A 24,000-nucleotide genomic window follows, 5' to 3' on the forward strand; every position below is an offset into this window, starting at 1 on the left:
GATGGGGGCCGTGTTACATTGCAGGGGAAGTCACAGCGATGGGGGCCGTGTTACATTGCAGGGGAAGTCAGAGCGATGGGGGCCGTGTTACATTGCAGGGAAGTCACAGCGATGGGGGCCGTGTTACATTGCAGGGGAAGTCACAGCGATGGGGGCCGTGTTACATTGCAGGGAAGTCACAGCGATGGGGGCCGTGTTACATTGCAGGGAAGTCACAGCGATGGGGGCCGTGTTACATTGCAGGGAAGTCACAGCGATGGGGGCCGTGTTACATTGCAGGGGAAGTCACAGCGATGGGGGCCGTGTTACATTGCAGGGGAAGTCACAGCGATGGGGGCCGTGTTACATTGCAGGGGAAGTCACAGCGATGGGGGCCGTGTTACATTGCAGGGAAGTCACAGCGATGGGGGCCGTGTTACATTGCAGGGAAGTCACAGCGATGGGGCGGCCGTGTTACATTGCAGGGAAGTCACAGCGATGGGGGGCCGTGTTACATTGCAGGGGAAGTCACAGCGATGGGGGCCGTGTTACATTGCAGGGAAGTCACAGCGATGGGGGCCGTGTTACATTGCAGGGGAAGTCACAGCGATGGGGGCCGTGTTACATTGCAGGGGAAGTCACAGCGATGGGGGCCGTTACATTGCAGGGAAGTCACAGCGATGGGGGCCGTGTTACATTGCAGGGAAGTCACAGCGATGGGGGCCGTGTTACATTGCAGGGAAGTCACAGCGATGGGGGCCGTGTTACATTGCAGGGGAAGTCACAGCGATGGGGGCCGTGTTACATTGCAGGGGAAGTCACAGCGATGGGGGCCGTGTTACATTGCAGGGAAGTCACAGCGATGGGGGCCGTGTTACATTGCAGGGGAAGTCACAGCGATGGGGGCCGTGTTACATTGCAGGGGAAGTCACAGCGATGGGGGCCGTGTTACATTGCAGGGGAAGTCACAGCGATGGGGGCCGTGTTACATTGCAGGGAAGTCACAGCGATGGGGGCCGTGTTACATTGCAGGGAAGTCACAGCGATGGGGGGCCGTGTTACATTGCAGGGGAAGTCACAGCGATGGGGGCCGTGTTACATTGCAGGGAAGTCACAGCGATGGGGGGCCGTGTTACATTGCAGGGGAAGTCACAGCGATGGGGGCCGTGTTACATTGCAGGGGAAGTCACAGCGATGGGGGCCGTGTTACATTGCAGGGAAGTCACAGCGATGGGGGCCGTGTTACATTGCAGGGAAGTCACAGCGATGGGGGCCGTGTTACATTGCAGGGAAGTCACAGCGATGGGGGCCGTGTTACATTGCAGGGGAAGTCACAGCGATGGGGCCGTGTTACATTGCAGGGGAAGTCACAGCGATGGGGGCCGTGTTACATTGCAGGGAAGTCACAGCGATGGGGGCCGTGTTACATTGCAGGGAAGTCACAGCGATGGGGGCCGTGTTACATTGCAGGGGAAGTCACAGCGATGGGGGCCGTGTTACATTGCAGGGGAAGTCACAGCGATGGGGGCCGTGTTACATTGCAGGGAAGTCACAGCGATGGGGGCCGTGTTACATTGCAGGGGAAGTCACAGCGATGGGGGCCGTGTTACATTGCAGGGAAGTCACAGCGATGGGGGCCGTGTTACATTGCAGGGGAAGTCACAGCGATGGGGGCCGTGTTACATTGCAGGGAAGTCACAGCGATGGGGGCCGTGTTACATTGCAGGGAAGTCACAGCGATGGGGGCCGTGTTACATTGCAGGGGAAGTCACAGCGATGGGGGCCCGTGTTACATTGCAGGGGAAGTCACAGCGATGGGGGCCGTGTTACATTGCAGGGGAAGTCACAGCGATGGGGGCCGTGTTACATTGCAGGGGAAGTCACAGCGATGGGGGCCGTGTTACATTGCAGGGAAGTCACAGCGATGGGGGCCGTGTTACATTGCAGGGGAAGTCACAGCGATGGGGGCCGTGTTACATTGCAGGGGAAGTCACAGCGATGGGGGCCGTGTTACATTGCAGGGGAAGTCACAGCGATGGGGGCCGTGTTACATTGCAGGGGAAGTCACAGCGATGGGGGCCGTGTTACATTGCAGGGGAAGTCACAGCGATGGGGGCCGTGTTACATTGCAGGGGAAGTCACAGCGATGGGGGCCGTGTTACATTGCAGGGGAAGTCACAGCGATGGGGGCCGTGTTACATTGCAGGGGAAGTCACAGCGATGGGGGCCGTGTTACATTGCAGGGAAGTCACAGCGATGGGGGCCGTGTTACATTGCAGGGAAGTCACAGCGATGGGGGCCGTGTTACATTGCAGGGAAGTCACAGCGATGGGGGCCGTGTTACATTGCAGGGGAAGTCACAGCGATGGGGGCCGTGTTACATTGCAGGGGAAGTCACAGCGATGGGTGCCGTGTTACATTGCAGGGAAGTCACAGCGATGGGGGCCGTGTTACATTGCAGGGGAAGTCACAGCGATGGGGGCCGTGTTACATTGCAGGGGAAGTCACAGCGATGGGGGCCGTGTTACATTGCAGGGGAAGTCACAGCGATGGGGGCCGTGTTACATTGCAGGGAAGTCACAGCGATGGGGGCCGTGTTACATTGCAGGGGAAGTCACAGCGATGGGGGCCGTGTTACATTGCAGGGAAGTCACAGCGATGGGGGCCGTGTTACATTGCAGGGGAAGTCACAGCGATGGGGGCCGTGTTACATTGCAGGGAAGTCACAGCGATGGGGCCGTGTTACATTGCAGGGAAGTCACAGCGATGGGGGCCGTGTTACATTGCAGGGGAAGTCACAGCGATGGGGGCCGTGTTACATTGCAGGGGAAGTCACAGCGATGGGGGCCGTGTTACATTGCAGGGAAGTCACAGCGATGGGGGCCGTGTTACATTGCAGGGGAAGTCACAGCGATGGGGGCCGTGTTACATTGCAGGGAAGTCACAGCGATGGGGGCCGTGTTACATTGCAGGGGAAGTCACAGCGATGGGGGCCGTGTTACATTGCAGGGGAAGTCACAGCGATGGGGGCCGTGTTACATTGCAGGGGAAGTCACAGCGATGGGGGCCGTGTTACATTGCAGGGGAAGTCACAGCGATGGGGCCGTGTTACATTGCAGGGAAGTCACAGCGATGGGGGCCGTGTTACATTGCAGGGGAAGTCACAGCGATGGGGGCCGTGTTACATTGCAGGGGAAGTCACAGCGATGGGGGCCGTGTTACATTGCAGGGAAGTCACAGCGATGGGGGCCGTGTTACATTGCAGGGAAGTCACAGCGATGGGGGCCGTGTTACATTGCAGGGAAGTCACAGCGATGGGGGCCGTGTTACATTGCAGGGGAAGTCACAGCGATGGGGGCCGTGTTACATTGCAGGGGAAGTCACAGCGATGGGGGCCGTGTTACATTGCAGGGGAAGTCACAGCGATGGGGGCCGTGTTACATTGCAGGGAAGTCACAGCGATGGGGGCCGTGTTACATTGCAGGGAAGTCACAGCGATGGGGGCCGTGTTACATTGCAGGGAAGTCACAGCGATGGGGGCCGTGTTACATTGCAGGGAAGTCACAGCGATGGGGGCCGTGTTACATTGCAGGGAAGTCACAGCGATGGGGGCCGTGTTACATTGCAGGGAAGTCACAGCGATGGGGGCCGTGTTACATTGCAGGGAAGTCACAGCGATGGGGGCCGTGTTACATTGCAGGGGAAGTCACAGCGATGGGGGCCGTGTTACATTGCAGGGAAGTCACAGCGATGGGGGCCGTGTTACATTGCAGGGGAAGTCACAGCGATGGGGGCCGTGTTACATTGCAGGGAAGTCACAGCGATGGGGGCCGTGTTACATTGCAGGGAAGTCACAGCGATGGGGGCCGTGTTACATTGCAGGGGAAGTCACAGCGATGGGGGCCGTGTTACATTGCAGGGAAGTCACAGCGATGGGGGCCGTGTTACATTGCAGGGAAGTCACAGCGATGGGGGCCGTGTTACATTGCAGGGAAGTCACAGCGATGGGGGCCGTGTTACATTGCAGGGAAGTCACAGCGATGGGGGCCCGTGTTACATTGCAGGGAAGTCACAGCGATGGGGGCCGTGTTACATTGCAGGGAAGTCACAGCGATGGGGGCCGTGTTACATTGCAGGGAAGTCACAGCGATGGGGGCCGTGTTACATTGCAGGGAAGTCACAGCGATGGGGGCCGTGTTACATTGCAGGGAAGTCACAGCGATGGGGGCCGTGTTACATTGCAGGGAAGTCACAGCGATGGGGGCCGTGTTACATTGCAGGGAAGTCACAGCGATGGGGGCCGTGTTACATTGCAGGGAAGTCACAGCGATGGGGGCCGTGTTACATTGCAGGGAAGTCACAGCGATGGGGGCCGTGTTACATTGCAGGGAAGTCACAGCGATGGGGGCCGTGTTACATTGCAGGGGAAGTCACAGCGATGGGGGCCGTGTTACATTGCAGGGAAGTCACAGCGATGGGGGCCGTGTTACATTGCAGGGAAGTCACAGCGATGGGGGCCGTGTTACATTGCAGGGAAGTCACAGCGATGGGGGCCGTGTTACATTGCAGGGAAGTCACAGCGATGGGGGCCGTGTTACATTGCAGGGAAGTCACAGCGATGGGGGCCGTGTTACATTGCAGGGAAGTCACAGCGATGGGGGCCGTGTTACATTGCAGGGAAGTCACAGCGATGGGGGCCGTGTTACATTGCAGGGAAGTCACAGCGATGGGGGCCGTGTTACATTGCAGGGAAGTCACAGCGATGGGGGCCGTGTTACATTGCAGGGGAAGTCACAGCGATGGGGGCCGTGTTACATTGCAGGGAAGTCACAGCGATGGGGGGCCGTGTTACATTGCAGGGAAGTCACAGCGATGGGGGCCGTGTTACATTGCAGGGAAGTCACAGCGATGGGGGCCGTGTTACATTGCAGGGAAGTCACAGCGATGGGGGCCGTGTTACATTGCAGGGAAGTCACAGCGATGGGGGGTGGGGGCCGTGTTACATTGCAGGGGAAGTCACAGCGATGGGGGCCGTGTTACATTGCAGGGGAAGTCACAGCGATGGGGGCCGTGTTACATTGCAGGGAAGTCACAGCGATGGGGGCCGTGTTACATTGCAGGGAAGTCACAGCGATGGGGGCCGTGTTACATTGCAGGGAAGTCACAGCGATGGGGGCCGTGTTACATTGCAGGGAAGTCACAGCGATGGGGGCCGTGTTACATTGCAGGGAAGTCACAGCGATGGGGGCCGTGTTACATTGCAGGGGAAGTCACAGCGATGGGGGCCGTGTTACATTGCAGGGGAAGTCACAGCGATGGGGGCCGTGTTACATTGCAGGGGAAGTCACAGCGATGGGGCCGTGTTACATTGCAGGGAAGTCACAGCGATGGGGGCCGTGTTACATTGCAGGGAAGTCACAGCGATGGGGGCCGTGTTACATTGCAGGGAAGTCACAGCGATGGGGGCCGTGTTACATTGCAGGGGAAGTCACAGCGATGGGGGCCGTGTTACATTGCAGGGGAAGTCACAGCGATGGGGGCCGTGTTACATTGCAGGGGAAGTCACAGCGATGGGGCCGTGTTACATTGCAGGGGAAGTCACAGCGATGGGGGCCGTGTTACATTGCAGGGGAAGTCACAGCGATGGGGGCCGTGTTACATTGCAGGGAAGTCACAGCGATGGGGGCCGTGTTACATTGCAGGGAAGTCACAGCGATGGGGGCCGTGTTACATTGCAGGGAAGTCACAGCGATGGGGGCCGTGTTACATTGCAGGGGAAGTCACAGCGATGGGGGCCGTGTTACATTGCAGGGGAAGTCACAGCGATGGGGGCCGTGTTACATTGCAGGGGAAGTCACAGCGATGGGGGCCGTGTTACATTGCAGGGAAGTCACAGCGATGGGGCCGTGTTACATTGCAGGGAAGTCACAGCGATGGGGGCCGTGTTACATTGCAGGGAAGTCACAGCGATGGGGGCCGTGTTACATTGCAGGGGAAGTCACAGCGATGGGGGCCGTGTTACATTGCAGGGGAAGTCACAGCGATGGGGGCCGTGTTACATTGCAGGGAAGTCACAGCGATGGGGGCCGTGTTACATTGCAGGGGAAGTCACAGCGATGGGGGCCGTGTTACATTGCAGGGGAAGTCACAGCGATGGGGGCCGTGTTACATTGCAGGGAAGTCACAGCGATGGGGGCCGTGTTACATTGCAGGGGAAGTCACAGCGATGGGGGCCGTGTTACATTGCAGGGAAGTCACAGCGATGGGGGCCGTGTTACATTGCAGGGAAGTCACAGCGATGGGGGCCGTGTTACATTGCAGGGGAAGTCACAGCGATGGGGGCCGTGTTACATTGCAGGGAAGTCACAGCGATGGGGGCCGTGTTACATTGCAGGGAAGTCACAGCGATGGGGGCCGTGTTACATTGCAGGGAAGTCACAGCGATGGGGGCCGTGTTACATTGCAGGGAAGTCACAGCGATGGGGGCCGTGTTACATTGCAGGGGAAGTCACAGCGATGGGGGCCGTGTTACATTGCAGGGAAGTCACAGCGATGGGGGGCCGTGTTACATTGCAGGGAAGTCACAGCGATGGGGGCCCGTGTTACATTGCAGGGAAGTCACAGCGATGGGGGCCGTGTTACATTGCAGGGAAGTCACAGCGATGGGGGCCGTGTTACATTGCAGGGAAGTCACAGCGATGGGGGCCGTGTTACATTGCAGGGGAAGTCACAGCGATGGGGGCCGTGTTACATTGCAGGGAAGTCACAGCGATGGGGGCCGTGTTACATTGCAGGGAAGTCACAGCGATGGGGGCCGTGTTACATTGCAGGGGAAGTCACAGCGATGGGGGCCGTGTTACATTGCAGGGAAGTCACAGCGATGGGGGCCGTGTTACATTGCAGGGGAAGTCACAGCGATGGGGGCCGTGTTACATTGCAGGGAAGTCACAGCGATGGGGGCCGTGTTACATTGCAGGGGAAGTCACAGCGATGGGGGCCGTGTTACATTGCAGGGAAGTCACAGCGATGGGGGCCGTGTTACATTGCAGGGAAGTCACAGCGATGGGGGCCGTGTTACATTGCAGGGAAGTCACAGCGATGGGGGCCGTGTTACATTGCAGGGAAGTCACAGCGATGGGGGCCGTGTTACATTGCAGGGAAGTCACAGCGATGGGGGCCGTGTTACATTGCAGGGGAAGTCACAGCGATGGGGGCCGTGTTACATTGCAGGGGAAGTCACAGCGATGGGGGCCGTGTTACATTGCAGGGGAAGTCACAGCGATGGGGGCCGTGTTACATTGCAGGGAAGTCACAGCGATGGGGGCCGTGTTACATTGCAGGGAAGTCACAGCGATGGGGGCCGTGTTACATTGCAGGGGAAGTCACAGCGATGGGGGCCGTGTTACATTGCAGGGAAGTCACAGCGATGGGGGCCGTGTTACATTGCAGGGGAAGTCACAGCGATGGGGGCCGTGTTACATTGCAGGGAAGTCACAGCGATGGGGGCCGTGTTACATTGCAGGGAAGTCACAGCGATGGGGGCCGTGTTACATTGCAGGGGAAGTCACAGCGATGGGGGCCGTGTTACATTGCAGGGAAGTCACAGCGATGGGGGCCGTGTTACATTGCAGGGGAAGTCACAGCGATGGGGGCCGTGTTACATTGCAGGGAAGTCACAGCGATGGGGGCCGTGTTACATTGCAGGGAAGTCACAGCGATGGGGGCCGTGTTACATTGCAGGGGAAGTCACAGCGATGGGGGCCGTGTTTACATTGCAGGGAAGTCACAGCGATGGGGCCGTGTTACATTGCAGGGAAGTCACAGCGATGGGGGCCGTGTTACATTGCAGGGGAAGTCACAGCGATGGGGGCCGTGTTACATTGCAGGGGAAGTCACAGCGATGGGGGCCGTGTTACATTGCAGGGAAGTCACAGCGATGGGGGCCGTGTTACATTGCAGGGGAAGTCACAGCGATGGGGGCCGTGTTACATTGCAGGGAAGTCACAGCGATGGGGGCCGTGTTACATTGCAGGGAAGTCACAGCGATGGGGGCCGTGTTACATTGCAGGGAAGTCAGAGCGATGGGGGCCGTGTTACATTGCAGGGGAAGTCACAGCGATGGGGGCCGTGTTACATTGCAGGGAAGTCACAGCGATGGGGGCCGTGTTACATTGCAGGGGAAGTCACAGCGATGGGGGCCGTGTTACATTGCAGGGAAGTCACAGCGATGGGGGCCGTGTTACATTGCAGGGGAAGTCACAGCGATGGGGGCCGTGTTACATTGCAGGGGAAGTCACAGCGATGGGGGCCGTGTTACATTGCAGGGGAAGTCACAGCGATGGGGGCCGTGTTACATTGCAGGGGAAGTCACAGCGATGGGGGCCGTGTTACATTGCAGGAAGTCACAGCGATGGGGGCCGTGTTACATTGCAGGAAGTCACAGCGATGGGGGCCGTGTTACATTGCAGGGAAGTCACAGCGATGGGGGCCGTGTTACATTGCAGGGAAGTCACAGCGATGGGGGCCGTGTTACATTGCAGGGGAAGTCAGAGCGATGGGGGCCGTGTTACATTGCAAGGGAAGTCAGAGCGATGGGGGCCGTGTTACATTGCAGGGAAGTCACAGCGATGGGGGCCGTGTTACATTGCAGGGAAGTCACAGCGATGGGGGCCGTGTTACATTGCAGGGGAAGTCACAGCGATGGGGGCCGTGTTACATTGCAGGGGAAGTCACAGCGATGGGGGCCGTGTTACATTGCAGGGGAAGTCACAGCGATGGGGCCGTGTTACATTGCAGGGAAGTCAGAGCGATGGGGGCCGTGTTACATTGCAAGGGAAGTCACAGCGATGGGGGCCGTGTTACATTGCAGGGGAAGTCACAGCGATGGGGGCCGTGTTACATTGCAGGGAAGTCACAGCGATGGGGGCCGTGTTACATTGCAGGGGAAGTCACAGCGATGGGGGCCGTGTTACATTGCAGGGAAGTCACAGCGATGGGGGCCGTGTTACATTGCAGGGGAAGTCACAGCGATGGGGGCCGTGTTACATTGCAGGGGAAGTCACAGCGATGGGGGCCGTGTTACATTGCAGGGAAGTCACAGCGATGGGGGCCGTGTTACATTGCAGGGAAGTCACAGCGATGGGGGCCGTGTTACATTGCAGGGAAGTCACAGCGATGGGGGCCGTGTTACATTGCAGGGGAAGTCACAGCGATGGGGGCCGTGTTACATTGCAGGGGAAGTCACAGCGATGGGGGCCGTGTTACATTGCAGGGAAGTCACAGCGATGGGGGCCGTGTTACATTGCAGGGGAAGTCAGAGCGATGGGGGCCGTGTTACATTGCAGGGAAGTCACAGCGATGGGGGCCGTGTTACATTGCAGGGGAAGTCACAGCGATGGGGGCCGTGTTACATTGCAGGGAAGTCACAGCGATGGGGGCCGTGTTACATTGCAGGGAAGTCACAGCGATGGGGGCCGTGTTACATTGCAGGGGAAGTCACAGCGATGGGGCCGTGTTACATTGCAGGGGAAGTCACAGCGATGGGGGCCGTGTTACATTGCAGGGAAGTCACAGCGATGGGGGCCGTGTTACATTGCAGGGGAAGTCACAGCGATGGGGGCCGTGTTACATTGCAGGGGAAGTCACAGCGATGGGGGCCGTGTTACATTGCAGGGGAAGTCACAGCGATGGGGGCCGTGTTACATTGCAGGGGAAGTCACAGCGATGGGGGCCGTGTTACATTGCAGGGAAGTCACAGCGATGGGGGCCGTGTTACATTGCAGGGGAAGTCACAGCGATGGGGGCCGTGTTACATTGCAGGGGAAGTCACAGCGATGGGGGCCGTGTTACATTGCAGGGAAGTCACAGCGATGGGGGCCGTGTTACATTGCAGGGGAAGTCACAGCGATGGGGGGCCGTGTTACATTGCAGGGGAAGTCACAGCGATGGGGGGCCGTGTTACATTGCAGGGAAGTCACAGCGATGGGGCCGTGTTACATTGCAGGGAAGTCAGAGCGATGGGGGCCGTGTTACATTGCAGGGAAGTCACAGCGATGGGGGCCGTGTTACATTGCAGGGAAGTCACAGCGATGGGGGCCGTGTTACATTGCAGGGGAAGTCACAGCGATGGGGGCCGTGTTACATTGCAGGGAAGTCACAGCGATGGGGGCCGTGTTACATTGCAGGGGAAGTCACAGCGATGGGGGCCGTGTTACATTGCAGGGGAAGTCACAGCGATGGGGGCCGTGTTACATTGCAGGGGAAGTCACAGCGATGGGGGCCGTGTTACATTGCAGGGAAGTCACAGCGATGGGGGCCGTGTTACATTGCAGGGGAAGTCACAGCGATGGGGGCCGTGTTACATTGCAGGGAAGTCACAGCGATGGGGGCCGTGTTACATTGCAGGGGAAGTCACAGCGATGGGGGCCGTGTTACATTGCAGGGGAAGTCACAGCGATGGGGGCCGTGTTACATTGCAGGGGAAGTCACAGCGATGGGGGCCGTGTTACATTGCAGGGAAGTCACAGCGATGGGGGCCGTGTTACATTGCAGGGGAAGTCACAGCGATGGGGGCCGTGTTACATTGCAGGGGAAGTCACAGCGATGGGGGCCGTGTTACATTGCAGGGAAGTCACAGCGATGGGGGCCGTGTTACATTGCAGGGGAAGTCACAGCGATGGGGGCCGTGTTACATTGCAGGGAAGTCTCAGCGATGGGGGCCGTGTTACATTGCAGGGAAGTCACAGCGATGGGGGCCGTGTTACATTGCAGGGGAAGTCAGAGCGATGGGGGCCGTGTTACATTGCAGGGAAGTCACAGCGATGGGGGCCGTGTTACATTGCAGGGAAGTCACAGCGATGGGGGCCGTGTTACATTGCAGGGGAAGTCACAGCGATGGGGGCCGTGTTACATTGCAGGGGAAGTCACAGCGATGGGGGCCGTGTTACATTGCAGGGGAAGTCACAGCGATGGGGGGCCGTGTTACATTGCAGGGGAAGTCACAGCGATGGGGGCCGTGTTACATTGCAGGGAAGTCTCAGCGATGGGGGCCGTGTTACATTGCAGGGAAGTCACAGCGATGGGGGCCGTGTTACATTGCAGGGGAAGTCACAGCGATGGGGGCCGTGTTACATTGCAGGGGAAGTCACAGCGATGGGGGCCGTGTTACATTGCAGGGAAGTCACAGCGATGGGGGCCGTGTTACATTGCAGGGAAGTCACAGCGATGGGGGCCGTGTTACATTGCAGGGAAGTCACAGCGATGGGGGCCGTGTTACATTGCAGGGGAAGTCACAGCGATGGGGGCCGTGTTACATTGCAGGGGAAGTCACAGCGATGGGGGCCGTGTTACATTGCAGGGAAGTCACAGCGATGGGGGCCGTGTTACATTGCAGGGGAAGTCAGAGCGATGGGGGCCGTGTTACATTGCAGGGGAAGTCACAGCGATGGGGGCCGTGTTACATTGCAGGGGAAGTCACAGCGATGGGGGCCGTGTTACATTGCAGGGGAAGTCACAGCGATGGGGGCCGTGTTACATTGCAGGGGAAGTCACAGCGATGGGGGCCGTGTTACATTGCAGGGGAAGTCACAGCGATGGGGGCCGTGTTACATTGCAGGGGAAGTCACAGCGATGGGGGCCGTGTTACATTGCAGGGAAGTCACAGCGATGGGGGCCGTGTTACATTGCAGGGGAAGTCACAGCGATGGGGGCCGTGTTACATTGCAGGGGAAGTCACAGCGATGGGGGCCGTGTTACATTGCAGGGGAAGTCACAGCGATGGGGGCCGTGTTACATTGCAGGGGAAGTCACAGCGATGGGGGCCGTGTTACATTGCAGGGAAGTCACAGCGATGGGGGCCGTGTTACATTGCAGGGAAGTCAGAGCGATGGGGGCCGTGTTACATTGCAGGGAAGTCACAGCGATGGGGGCCGTGTTACATTGCAGGGGAAGTCACAGCGATGGGGGCCGTGTTACATTGCAGGGAAGTCACAGCGATGGGGGCCGTGTTACATTGCAGGGGAAGTCACAGCGATGGGGGCCGTGTTACATTGCAGGGGAAGTCACAGCGATGGGGGCCGTGTTACATTGCAGGGAAGTCACAGCGATGGGGGCCGTGTTACATTGCAGGGGAAGTCACAGCGATGGGGGCCGTGTTACATTGCAGGGAAGTCTCAGCGATGGGGGCCGTGTTACATTGCAGGGAAGTCACAGCGATGGGGGCCGTGTTACATTGCAGGGAAGTCAGAGCGATGGGGGCCGTGTTACATTGCAGGGAAGTCACAGCGATGGGGGCCGTGTTACATTGCAGGGAAGTCACAGCGATGGGGGCCGTGTTACATTGCAGGGGAAGTCACAGCGATGGGGGCCGTGTTACATTGCAGGGGAAGTCACAGCGATGGGGGCCGTGTTACATTGCAGGGGAAGTCACAGCGATGGGGGCCGTGTTACATTGCAGGGGAAGTCACAGCGATGGGGGCCGTGTTACATTGCAGGGAAGTCTCAGCGATGGGGGCCGTGTTACATTGCAGGGAAGTCACAGCGATGGGGGCCGTGTTACATTGCAGGGAAGTCAGAGCGATGGGGGCCGTGTTACATTGCAGGGAAGTCACAGCGATGGGGGCCGTGTTACATTGCAGGGAAGTCACAGCGATGGGGGCCGTGTTACATTGCAGGGGAAGTCACAGCGATGGGGGCCGTGTTACATTGCAGGGAAGTCACAGCGATGGGGGCCGTGTTACATTGCAGGGAAGTCACAGCGATGGGGGCCGTGTTACATTGCAGGGAAGTCACAGCGATGGGGGCCGTGTTACATTGCAGGGAAGTCACAGCGATGGGGGCCGTGTTACATTGCAGGGGAAGTCACAGCGATGGGGGCCGTGTTACATTGCAGGGGAAGTCACAGCGATGGGGGCCGTGTTACATTGCAGGGGAAGTCACAGCGATGGGGGCCGTGTTACATTGCAGGGAAGTCACAGCGATGGGGGCCGTGTTACATTGCAGGGAAGTCACAGCGATGGGGGCCGTGTTACATTGCAGGGGAAGTCACAGCGATGGGGGCCGTGTTACATTGCAGGGGAAGTCACAGCGATGGGGGCCGTGTTACATTGCAGGGAAGTCACAGCGATGGGGGCCGTGTTACATTGCAGGGGAAGTCACAGCGATGGGGGCCGTGTTACATTGCAGGGAAGTCACAGCGATGGGGGCCGTGTTACATTGCAGGGGAAGTCACAGCGATGGGGGCCGTGTTACATTGCAGGGGAAGTCACAGCGATGGGGGCCGTGTTACATTGCAGGGGAAGTCACAGCGATGGGGGCCGTGTTACATTGCAGGGGAAGTCACAGCGATGGGGGCCGTGTTACATTGCAGGGGAAGTCACAGCGATGGGGGCCGTGTTACATTGCAGGGGAAGAGGACGGAGAATTACAGAATGCAGCAGACGTGCACCAGGGAAGCCCACCAGTCTGGCCAGCAATGGACATTATATTACGGCTGCCCGCCTGTGTGCTGAATCCATGGGAGGGTGATGCATGTCGCATTATTATAGGACTGGGAAAGGAGCTGGACTTAGGATATTTCCGGATCCCAAAAAAGGGGGTTATCAGAACTGTGGCCATTTCTTATGTGGTCCCAATGACAGAAAGGGACAAAGAATAACGAGGGCAACCCAATTCCTGCAGTGCACCAGAGTGTTCTGTGACCCCCCCCCTCCTGCTGCCCCTGCGTCATATCTCGGTCCTAGGTCACCAGGTCACAGAGCGCAGGGATTGCTGCTGAAAGCAGGAGACCCTCGTGGAGGGCAGTCACCGATGAACCGTTTCAGTGCTGATGGGACCACCAAAGCAGGAGGTTGCCCACCTCTCTGGCCCTAAAAGGGTGAACCCCGTCTCCGCCGTGCAGCAGCACTGCATGTATGTGCTGCCCCCCCCCCAGACTGATATCCATGGGGTTATTAAAGGGGTGCTCAACTCCTGTCCTCAAGACCTCCCCAACAGGTCAGGTTTTCAGGATATCCCTGCTTCAGCACAGGTGGCTCAAGCAGTGAGCCACCTGTGTCGAAGCAGGGATATCCATGAAACCTAACTGTTGCGGGGGGGGGGGGGAGGTGGGGTATTGGGGAAAGGGTCTCGAGGACTGACGTTGGGCCCCCCCTGGGTTAAGGACACACACAGCATGAGGTCACAGTGACGGCTCTCTGCTCACCTTCCGGGGACTCCTCCTGCACGTAGGTACCGGTGAGGTACCGATGGACCAGCGCCGACTTCCCACTGGCCAGGTTGCCCACGATGCCCTGAATAGGAGAAAGGACACGTTACAGGGGCAGTGCCTCTCGGGAACAAAGTGAACTCAAGGCAGGGGCACAGTTAATAGTCTAATTGTAGCCGATTCGCCGTCTGTCTACCCTCCGAACGTAACGGGGGGGGGGGGGTTTTATTGTCTGATTAATGACGGCACCGACAGTGTTTATGCAATCAGACAAAACAAAGATTGTGAGCTCTGCGGGGCAGGGAGTTCCTATTGTGTGATTGTGTTTGTACTTATTGTGTTATAATTCCCTGTATTGTGCCGTCTCCTTTGTACAGCGCGGAGTACAGCCGGGGGCGCTATATAAATAAAGATATACAGACATACATATTGAGGAATTTGGAGTAAAAGAAAACATTGATTTTCCACAGCGCACACAAAGTAACATCGCTAGTTCCATGGGACTGGATTATTCTAAGGAAGCCAAATCGCACGGGAAGTTTGGGGTCCTTTATTGAGCCACTTAGTGGGACTGTCTCTTTAATCCCTTTCCAGCACTATGGTTGGGGTACAGTAAGAATGAACCAGAGCAGAGGCAAGAGCTCACATTCTCACACAGCCAGAGCGCGTGGCCAGGCGCCACGGAGGGGGGTGGAGGAGGGTAGAGGAGGGGGGCAGAGGAGGGCAGAGGAGGGCGGACGGGGGCAGAGGAGGGGGGCAGAGGAGGGCAGAGGAGGGGGGCAGAGGCAAGAGCTCACATTCTCACACAGCCAGAGCGCGTGGGCAGGCGCCACGGAGGGGGGTGGAGGAGGGCAGAGGAGGGGGGCAGAGGAGGGCAGAGGAGGGGGGCAGAGGCAAGAGCTCACATTCTCACACAGCCAGAGCGCGTGGGCAGGCGCCACGGAGGGGGGTGGAGGAGGGCAGAGGAGGGGGGCAGAGGACGGGGGCAGAGGACGGGGGCAGAGGACGGGGGCAGAGGACGGGGGCAGAGGAGGAGGGCAGAGGGGGGCAGAGGAGGAGGGCAGAGGAGGGGGGCAGAGGAGGGCAGAGGAGGGGGCAGAGGAGGGTGGAAGAGGAGGGGGGCAGAGGAGGGAGGCAGAGGAGGGCAGAGGAGGGCAGACGGGGGCAGAGGAGGGGGGCAGAGGAGGGGGCAGAGGAGGGGGGCAGAGGGGGGCAGAGGCAAGAGCTCACATTCTCACACAACCAGAGCGCGTGGGCAGGCGCCACGGAGGGCAGAGGAGGGGGGCAGAGGAGGGGGGCAGAGGAGGGGGGCAGAGGCAAGAGCTTACATTCTCACACAACCAGCGCGCGTGGGCAGGCGCCACAGAGGGTGGCAGAGGAGGGCGGAGGGGGACAGAGGAGGAGGGCAGAGGGGGGCAGAAGAGGGGCAGAGGATGGGGTGTTTACATCAGGATATATTAGCATCCACAGCCCAGCTATTAACTGCTTCACCTTAAGACCAGGGCATTAGTGTAAAGCGGATTTTAACCCTTTCACGGCACACAAACACCTATACCATGCCACTGCTGTGCCAAGCGGGCAGTAAAGGAGCAGTAGTTTCCTTATGGCCTTGTGTTTGTGTTGTTCCGCTGCCTGGTGAGGTGTGTTTCACACGTATGTGCTTACTAGCCCCGAATGGAACCTGTGCCCGTTGCGGTGTCTTTGCTGGGTTACTTACCAGTGGGAGACGGTGCGTTGGCTTTGCTGGCGGTAACGCATTGTATCAGAGCGTGTAATAACCCGGCTTGGTGTTTTTTTAGGGACGCCTCCCCTCGGAGGCTGCGTCTCTCAGCGGAGAGGCGGCAGGAGTGTGCCCAGCATGAGCAATCATCACAGGCTCACACAGACAAAAGGCTTCCAGACCGCACTAAACAAACACAGGCTCCCCCAGGCCACGGACCCAGACACGCTCAGCCAGAGGCAGCTCACACCCAGAGAGGGAGACCCATGCAGGAGGCATGGGTGCAGGAGGCATGGAAGCAGGAGGCATGGGAGCAGGAGGCATGGGAGCAGGAGGCATGGGAGCAGGAGGCATGGGAGCAGGAGGCATGGGAGCAGGAGGCAGGGGTGCATGGGTGCAGGAGGCATGGGTGCAGGAGGCAGGGGTGCAGGCAGCATGGGAGCAGGAGGCATGGGTGCAGGAGGCATGGGAGCAGGAGGCATGGGAGCAGGAGGCATGGGTGCAGGAGGCATGGGTGCAGGAGGCATGGGTGCAGGAGGCATGGGAGCAGGAGGCATGGGAGCAGGAGGCATGGGAGCAGGAGGCATGGGAGCAGGAGGCATGGGAGCAGGAGGCATGGGCGCAGGAGGCATGGGCGCAGGAGGCATGGGCGCAGGAGGCATGGGCGCAGGAGGCATGGGCGCAGGAGGCATGGGAGCAGGAGGCATGGGTGCAGGAGGCATGGGAGCAGGAGGCATGGGAGCAGGAGGCATGGGTGCAGGAGGCATGGGAGCAGGAGGCATGGGTGCAGGAGGCATGGGTGCAGGAGGCATGGGTGCAGGAGGCATGGGAGCAGGAGGCATGGGAGCAGGAGGCATGGGAGCAGGAGGCATGGGAGCAGGAGGCATGGGAGCAGGAGGCATGGGAGCAGGAGGCATGGGAGCAGGAGGCATGTGAGCAGGAGGCATGGGAGCAGGAGGCATGTGAGCAGGAGGCATGGGAGCAGGAGGCATGGGAGCAGGAGGCATGGGTGCAGGAGGCATGGGAGCTGGAGGCATGGGAGCAGGAGGCATGGGAGCAGGAGGCATGGGAGCAGGAGGCATGGGTGCAGGAGGCATGGGAGCAGTGTAAGAACATCTGGATCCTCCTAACACACGTGTCTGCGTGTGACAATGTGCAATCATGTCTTGTGTCGCACTGAGCTGCCGCATGGTGAGAAAAACGGGGACCCTTTATTTAACATGTCAGAGGTTGTGGCACACTTTCATGGCACACCCTGCATCTCCCTCCTGCTGATCCATTCACAACCTAAAACAACCCTACGCCACTTCAAGACCCATTTAAATTGCTTTATAAACACGGAAAATCGATTTTGTTTACTACCAAATGGGCCGGCTAGCGTATTTCTCTCCCGCTCACGGTGATGCCCGTGGGAGCGGGGGCAGGCTGGGAGTTATAAGGGGACGCAGGTGTCTGAATGGGACATGCAGATAGACACATGGGGATGAGATGTGAGGACAGAGCAAGGTTTCATTGGAAGTAGAACAACTGATTTCTGGTCATTATTTCCCTGCTAAGGAGGAGGGAGTTCATCACTTGTACAGGCTTCCTTGTTAAAAATGTTTGTTTTTATTAAATCCCTTTAGACCTCTCTTTTACCCCGAGGAATGAGGCACTATTACCCAAATCATAGTCTCGAACCCTGACAGAACATCTCTGAAGCGAGTTATTTCTGGAGGACATCATTGGCAGCATCAGAGACAGGCACCCAGACACCCAGACACCCAGGCACCCAGGCACCCATACACCCAGGCACCCAGACACCCAGGCACCCAGACGTTTCCAGCCCTCCAAACACAATGATCCTGGTCCTCTGAACAAGAGACTTTTGGGATATACGTTTGTGACTGTGAAAGCTTTGCCAAAGATTTGCTGTTGCTCCAATAAGTGGCATCACAACCTGCAAACATTGGATCAGGAGACAGGAGTATATACCGTCAGATAGAGAAATAAGGAGTATCGTTACTCACCACTTTGAGCTCCGGTACTGCACGGCTTAGGGTCCATTCCTGACTATTTACAAAGGCGTCTGCAAGGCAAGAAGAAAACACCCCATTAGAAGGACAGTCACTGCTGAGAAACGTCATCCGAAAGCCCTATAGCAGCCCTATAGCAGCCCTATAGCAGCCCTACTCTCACAGCTGTGACCATTCATATCCAAACCGCGCCGGAGTTCGCAGAGAGAACTCCCGTACAGAGCAGCGCCATTATTCTCCTTTCTTAAACATGCCGCCATTTGGGAATTTTTGTTAGCTCTGGTTTTCCTCCAGTTTTGCACCCAAGAGTCATCTATAGAAAAAATATGGATTTAAGTGTGGGGAGGGAGGGGGGGGGGGGGGTTTGAGACAGAGTGAAGAAAGTCAAGGTTTTCAGTTTGAGACGAGCCAGTATCTGCACAATGACGCTCTGCTCTGTGCGAGACCCTGCTCTGTGCCAGGCCCGAGAAGCCGCTCTGCGCCAGGCCCGAGACCCTGCTCTGCGCCAGGCCCGAGACCCTGCTCTGCGCCAGGCCCGAGACGCCGCTCTGCGCCAGGCCCGAGACGCCTCTCGGTGCCAGGCCCGAGACCCTGCTCTGCGCCAGGCCCGAGACCCTGCTCTGCGCCAGGCCCGAGACCCTGCTCTGCGCCAGGCCCGAGACGCCGCTCTGCGCCAGGCCCGAGACGCCGCTCTGCGCCAGGCCCGAGACCCTGCTCTGCGCCAGGCCCGAGACCCTGCTCTGCGCCAGGCCCGAGACCCTGCTCTGCGCCAGGCCCGAGACCCTGCTCTGCGCCAGGCCCGAGACCCTGCTCTGCGCCAGGCCCGAGACCCTGCTCTGCGCCAGGCCCGAGACCCTGCTCTGCGCCAGGCCCGAGACCCTGCTCTGCGCCAGGCCCGAGACCCTGCTCTGCGCCAGGCCCGAGACCCAGCTCTGCGCCAGGCCCGAGACGCCGCTCTGCGCCAGGCCCGAGACGCCGCTCTGCGCCAGGCCCGAGACGCCGCTCTGTGCCAGGCCCGAGACGCCGCTCTGCGCCAGGCCCGAGACGCCACTCTGTGCCAGGCCCGAGACCCTGCTCATTACATTCAAACTCCACCTAACTGCCTCGGGAGCTGGAACGATTTGTAACACGTAGACGCCGCTTGCAAATATATTCACATTTATCCGCCTGTTAGAATATTACAAGAGGCTCTCATGGCTAAATGTTCAGACACAATATATCCCCCCTGGGCTCAGCTCCTCCCCCAGTCATTCCACTCCACACCCACTCGGGAGAGATGAGTAAAGAGAACAGCATCAGGCGCCCAGATCCACAGCTGGAGGAGACACCGGCTTCATCTCCCAACACATTCATCCCGTCCAGGATTTCCACCAACACTTTTACTGGCTGCGATCCAGGGTGCTTGTACAGGCAATAAAGATCTCATTATCTACACAGGGACCCGGGGCTGGGGCCACAGGGGGGCAAGCTGCACGCCAACCATTAACCCCTTCCTCACAGAGCAAAATGTGGCTGGCACATCCAGCAAGGGAGTTAAAAACTGTAGAGGGGGCTTTGTATGGACCACGTGTCGTCACTACTAAACTGACACTCCTACGCCACGTGTCGTCACTACTACACTGCCACTCCTATGCCACGTGTCGCCACTACTACACTGTCACGTGTTGTCACTACTACACTGCCACTCCTATATTTGCCACGTCGTCACTACTACACTGCCAATCCTATATATGCCACGTGTCCTCACTACACTGCCATTACTATATATGCCACGTGTCGTCACTACACTGCCACTCCTATATATACCACGTGTCGTCACTACACTGCCACTCCCATGTCACGTGTCATCACTACACTGCCACTCCTATATATGCTATGTGCTGTCCCTACACTGCCACTCCCATGTCACGTGTCATCACTACACTGCCACTCCTATATATGCTATGTGCTGTCCCTACACTGCCACTCCTATGCCACGTGTCATCAATAATACACTGCCACTCATATGCCACGTGTCATCACTGCACTGCTACTCCTACATATATGCCACGTGTCGTCACTACACTGACACTCCTATATATGCCACGTGTCGTCACTACACTGACACTCCTATATATGCCACGTGTCGTCACTACACTGACACTCCTATATATGCCACGTGTCGTCACTACACTGACACTCCTATATATGCCACGTGTCGTCACTACACTGCCACTCCTATATATGTCAAGTGTTGTCACTACTACACTGCCACGTGTCGTCACTAAACTGCCACTCCTATATATGTCAAGTTGAACTAGCTTTACCCCGACTTGTTTTGGGGTAAAAGCAAAAATAAATAAATAAGTGAGAGAAACCCCCAATACAGGGAATATATCAGTCTCTTAATGCTTTGTACCATTTTAATTTCTCTCTGGTCTCATTAAGCAACCTTCATAGCATCTGGCAGGTAACGGCAAGCGAATGTGGGAAATGCACTTGGTAGTGTTTAAAAAAAAAAAAAAATACACACACACACACACACACACACACACACACACACACACACACACACACACACACACACACACACACACACACACACACACACACACAGTGCTCATTTGCATGTCATTTCCCAGAATCCCTTGCTGCAGTGGAAGCTGGGTGATAACGGTGAAAGGCGGGGTTGCAGACCTGTCTAAGACATGCAAATGAGCATAGTTATATTTCCATTTGCTATGTGCTTTGCTGTGGAGGGTTTTTGTCACTTTTTTTACCCACCATAACTTAACTAAGTGTGTAAATATATATATATTAAATTTTTTAGCTAAATGGTCTAATTTTACCGTACACACTATAGTCGCTGAGGTTTTTGGTTGTTGATGATTTATTAAAGGCTGTCCGCATTCTTCTTTTTTGATTTTTTCACCCGAAGATGCTTTTTTTTTTATCCCCCATGAGAATTTTTTTTCTAAATATTAGAATACTCTACAATGAGATTTTTTTTGCTATTTTGCTATTTGAAGCTATTATAGAGGCAATCCAAGTGGCACTTTAAAGTTTTATTTTTTTTTTAAATTGTATTAGTTGATGCCTATCTAATTGATAGTTGAAAACCGTTTTATTTAGGAGCAGGATATGCCAGAGGGGCAATAATACTAACATTATAGGCGTTCCACTGATATAGGGGACTGCTGCTTTATATGGAGATCCCGAGGGATAAAGCAGGGCCCAGGGCACTGCGCAGTCAGGAGACAGAGTGTCTGTGACCCGTCCTCCCAATCCCTGCGCGGCCTCCGGCTGCACAGCTTCCCCATCACAAACAGGTGAGTGAGAAGGACCCCTCCCCAGAGACAGCTGGGCCCCGGAGAATAGGCTGCAGACGTGGGCAGACCTGGGCCCTGGAGGGCAGAAGCCATTAGGTGTCCTACCCCTGCGCCAACGCCGTCACCGAGAGCGGAGTGGCGGGGAAACATCAACAATCGCAACCGGAAACACAGCGCTGTGTCAGATACAGGAGAGTCATGGCGTGCTGCAGGGGGGGCGCAACGCCGGTCCTCGAGACCCTCCAACTGGTGAGGTTTTCAGGATACCCCTGCTTCAGCACAGGTGGCTCAATCAGTCCTAGTTCAGCACAGGTGGCTCAATCAGTACTGAGGCGGGGATATCCTTAAAACCAGACAATGTTTGGGGGGGGGGGGAGAGAGAGAGAAGGCCACACCTGGGTTACTGTGAAAATAATGGTAATATGCAGGAACAAACTCATACGGAAAAAAGCTAACAGGATACCCAAATAAGAGAGAAAGCAAAGCCTGCGGGAGGGATCAGAAAACCGCCGGGGACATGAGACAGACGATGGATTGTTTTAGTAACATTACCAAAGAACAGTTCCCCCCGCCGCCGGAGATGTGCAAGCATCGCCGGGACCCAAACCCATTCACACCTCTCCGAGCAGAACCTGCAGCAAAACGGCTCGCTGCAGTGAGCGGCCCGGAGTGCTATAGAAGGGTCTTTACTTCACTTTATTACTGCGCGACAGGTGTCCGTGGCTAGTTCATTTACTAGGCACAGGGATGGAAAAAGCGTGGGCCGCCTGACTGCCTGAAATTCACCATGTGGCGCAGTACGGACTGACCGGTCCGTCAGCGCCACGATCGGCAACATCCGATTTAACAATGGCCGCACACGCTTCCATGGAGAGCCCTATAGGTGTTACTGGGCACGGTAGGGTAAAAAAAAAACAACAGGAAGCCGATCCTGTACCTTTTTACATAGACCACATTATACATTTTATAGCATTACTGTGATAACCAAAAAAAAAACAACTAGAATGTAATAATTATTATAATATTGTGAAACGTGAATAAGTGCGTATATTGTTGCACATGTCCAAGAATAACTCTCCTCCCCCCTGCCCCCCGGTCCCATCCTCACGTCAGGTTTCCCTCACCTTTTCTCCTAGAATAAAAAGCACTGTGTAGATATGCTGCATTGAGAAGGCGAAACGTTGAGCTAGTAAAGACACATTTATTGCACCATTTGGTGTGCATACTATTTTGACCCTTCTACGTAGTACAGGTTAGTACGTTAGCAGAAGCACACACTCCAATATTTTGGATTATTACTGTTATTGGGTGCCCTGATGCCTTTAATATGTGTGTGTGTGTGTGTGTGTGTGTGTGTGTGTGTGTGTGTGTGTGTGTGTGTTCGCGCGTGCGGGGTGTGTGTCTGTGCAGGGGTGTGTGCAAGGGAGGGGGAGTGCACACGAGGGGAGGGGGAGTATGTGGGAGAGTGCGAGGGGTGTGGGAGAGTGCGAGGGGTGTGCATGTGTGAGGCGTGTGCGTGAGAGGTGTGCGTGTGTGTGAGGGGTGTGCATGTATGTGAAGGTTGTTCGTGTGCGCATGAGGGTTGTGCATGTGAGGGGTGTGCGTGTGTGTGAAGGGTGTGCGTGTGTGTGTGTGAGAGTGTGCGTGTGTGTGTGAGGGGTGTGCGCGTGAGGGTTGTGCGTGAAGGGTGTGCGTGTGTGAGGGGTATGCATGTGTGTGAAGAGTGTGCGTGTGTGTGAGGGGTGTGCGTGTGTGTGAGGGGTGTGCGTGTGTGTGAGGGGTGTGCGTGTGTGTGAGGGGTGTGCGTGTGTGTGAGGGGTGTGCGTGTGTGTGAGGGGTGTGCGTGTGTGTGAGGGGTGTGCGTGTGTGTGTGAGGGGTGTGCGTGTGTGTGAGGGGTGTGCGTGTGTGTGTGAGGGGTGTGCGTGTGTGTGAGGGGTGTGCGTGTGTGTGAGGGGTGTGCGTGTGTGTGAGGGGTGTGCGTGTGTGTGAGGGGTGTGCGTGTGTGTGAGGGGTGTGCGTGTGTGTGAGGGGTGTGCGTGTGTGTGAGGGGTATGCGTGTGTGTGAGGGGTGTGCGTGTGTGTGACGGGTGTGCGTGTGTGAGGGGTGTGCGTGTGTGTGAGGGGTGTGCGTGTGTGTGAGGGGTGTGCGTGTGTGTGAGGGGTGTGCGTGTGTGTGAGGGGTGTGCGTGTGTGTGAGGGGTGTGCGTGTGTGTGTGAGGGGTGTGCGTGTGTGTGAGGGGTGTGCGTGTGTGTGTGAGGGGTGTGCGTGTGTGTGAGGGGTGTGCGTGTGTGTGAGGGGTGTGCGTGTGTGTGAGGGGTGTGCGTGTGTGTGAGGGGTGTGCGTGTGTGTGAGGGGTGTGCGTGTGTGTGAGGGGTATGCGTGTGTGTGAGGGGTGTGCGTGTGTGTGACGGGTGTGCGTGTGTGAGGGGTGTGCGTGTGTGTGAGGGGTGTGCGTGTGTGTGAGGGGTGTGCGTGTGTGAGGGGTGTGTGTATGGTATGTGTGCGAGACAGCTCCCAGGCAAGGTCTCGGCGACTGATGTAAATAACTTGCGTACAAACGATTCCGGCTCTGCTGCTCCGCAGTGCGTCTCCCAAACCCAGAAAGCATTCTTCCTTAATTGAATACAAATTAAATTAGAAGAAAATGGTTGTTTGGATGAAGGGAAAAAAACAAACAAGAAAAGAAACCCCATCAGATACCAACAGATTCCTCCGCTCCGGGTTAACGTGTGCAGGCCGGTTACAGTCGCAAAACAAACATTAAATAAAGAAA

General features: G+C 57.1%; 1 protein-coding gene across 1 annotated transcript in view; it reads right to left on the reverse strand.

Annotated features, from left to right (window-relative positions):
* Positions 1 to 14,125: 14,125 nt before the first annotated feature.
* Positions 14,126 to 24,000, reverse strand: part of LOC142498812 (uncharacterized) — a 59,843-nt gene continuing 49,968 nt past the window's right edge. The window contains exons 2-3 of the mRNA XM_075607350.1: positions 17,912 to 17,970; positions 14,126 to 14,267 (exon numbers count right to left, since the gene is read on the reverse strand). Of these exons, the coding sequence (XP_075463465.1) occupies positions 14,133 to 14,267; positions 17,912 to 17,970 (194 nt within the window). The 3' untranslated portion in view covers positions 14,126 to 14,132. The remainder of the gene's footprint in view (positions 14,268 to 17,911; positions 17,971 to 24,000) is intronic.

This window comes from Ascaphus truei, chromosome 7 (genome assembly GCF_040206685.1).
Source record: "Ascaphus truei isolate aAscTru1 chromosome 7, aAscTru1.hap1, whole genome shotgun sequence".
NCBI lineage: Eukaryota > Metazoa > Chordata > Amphibia > Anura > Ascaphidae > Ascaphus > Ascaphus truei.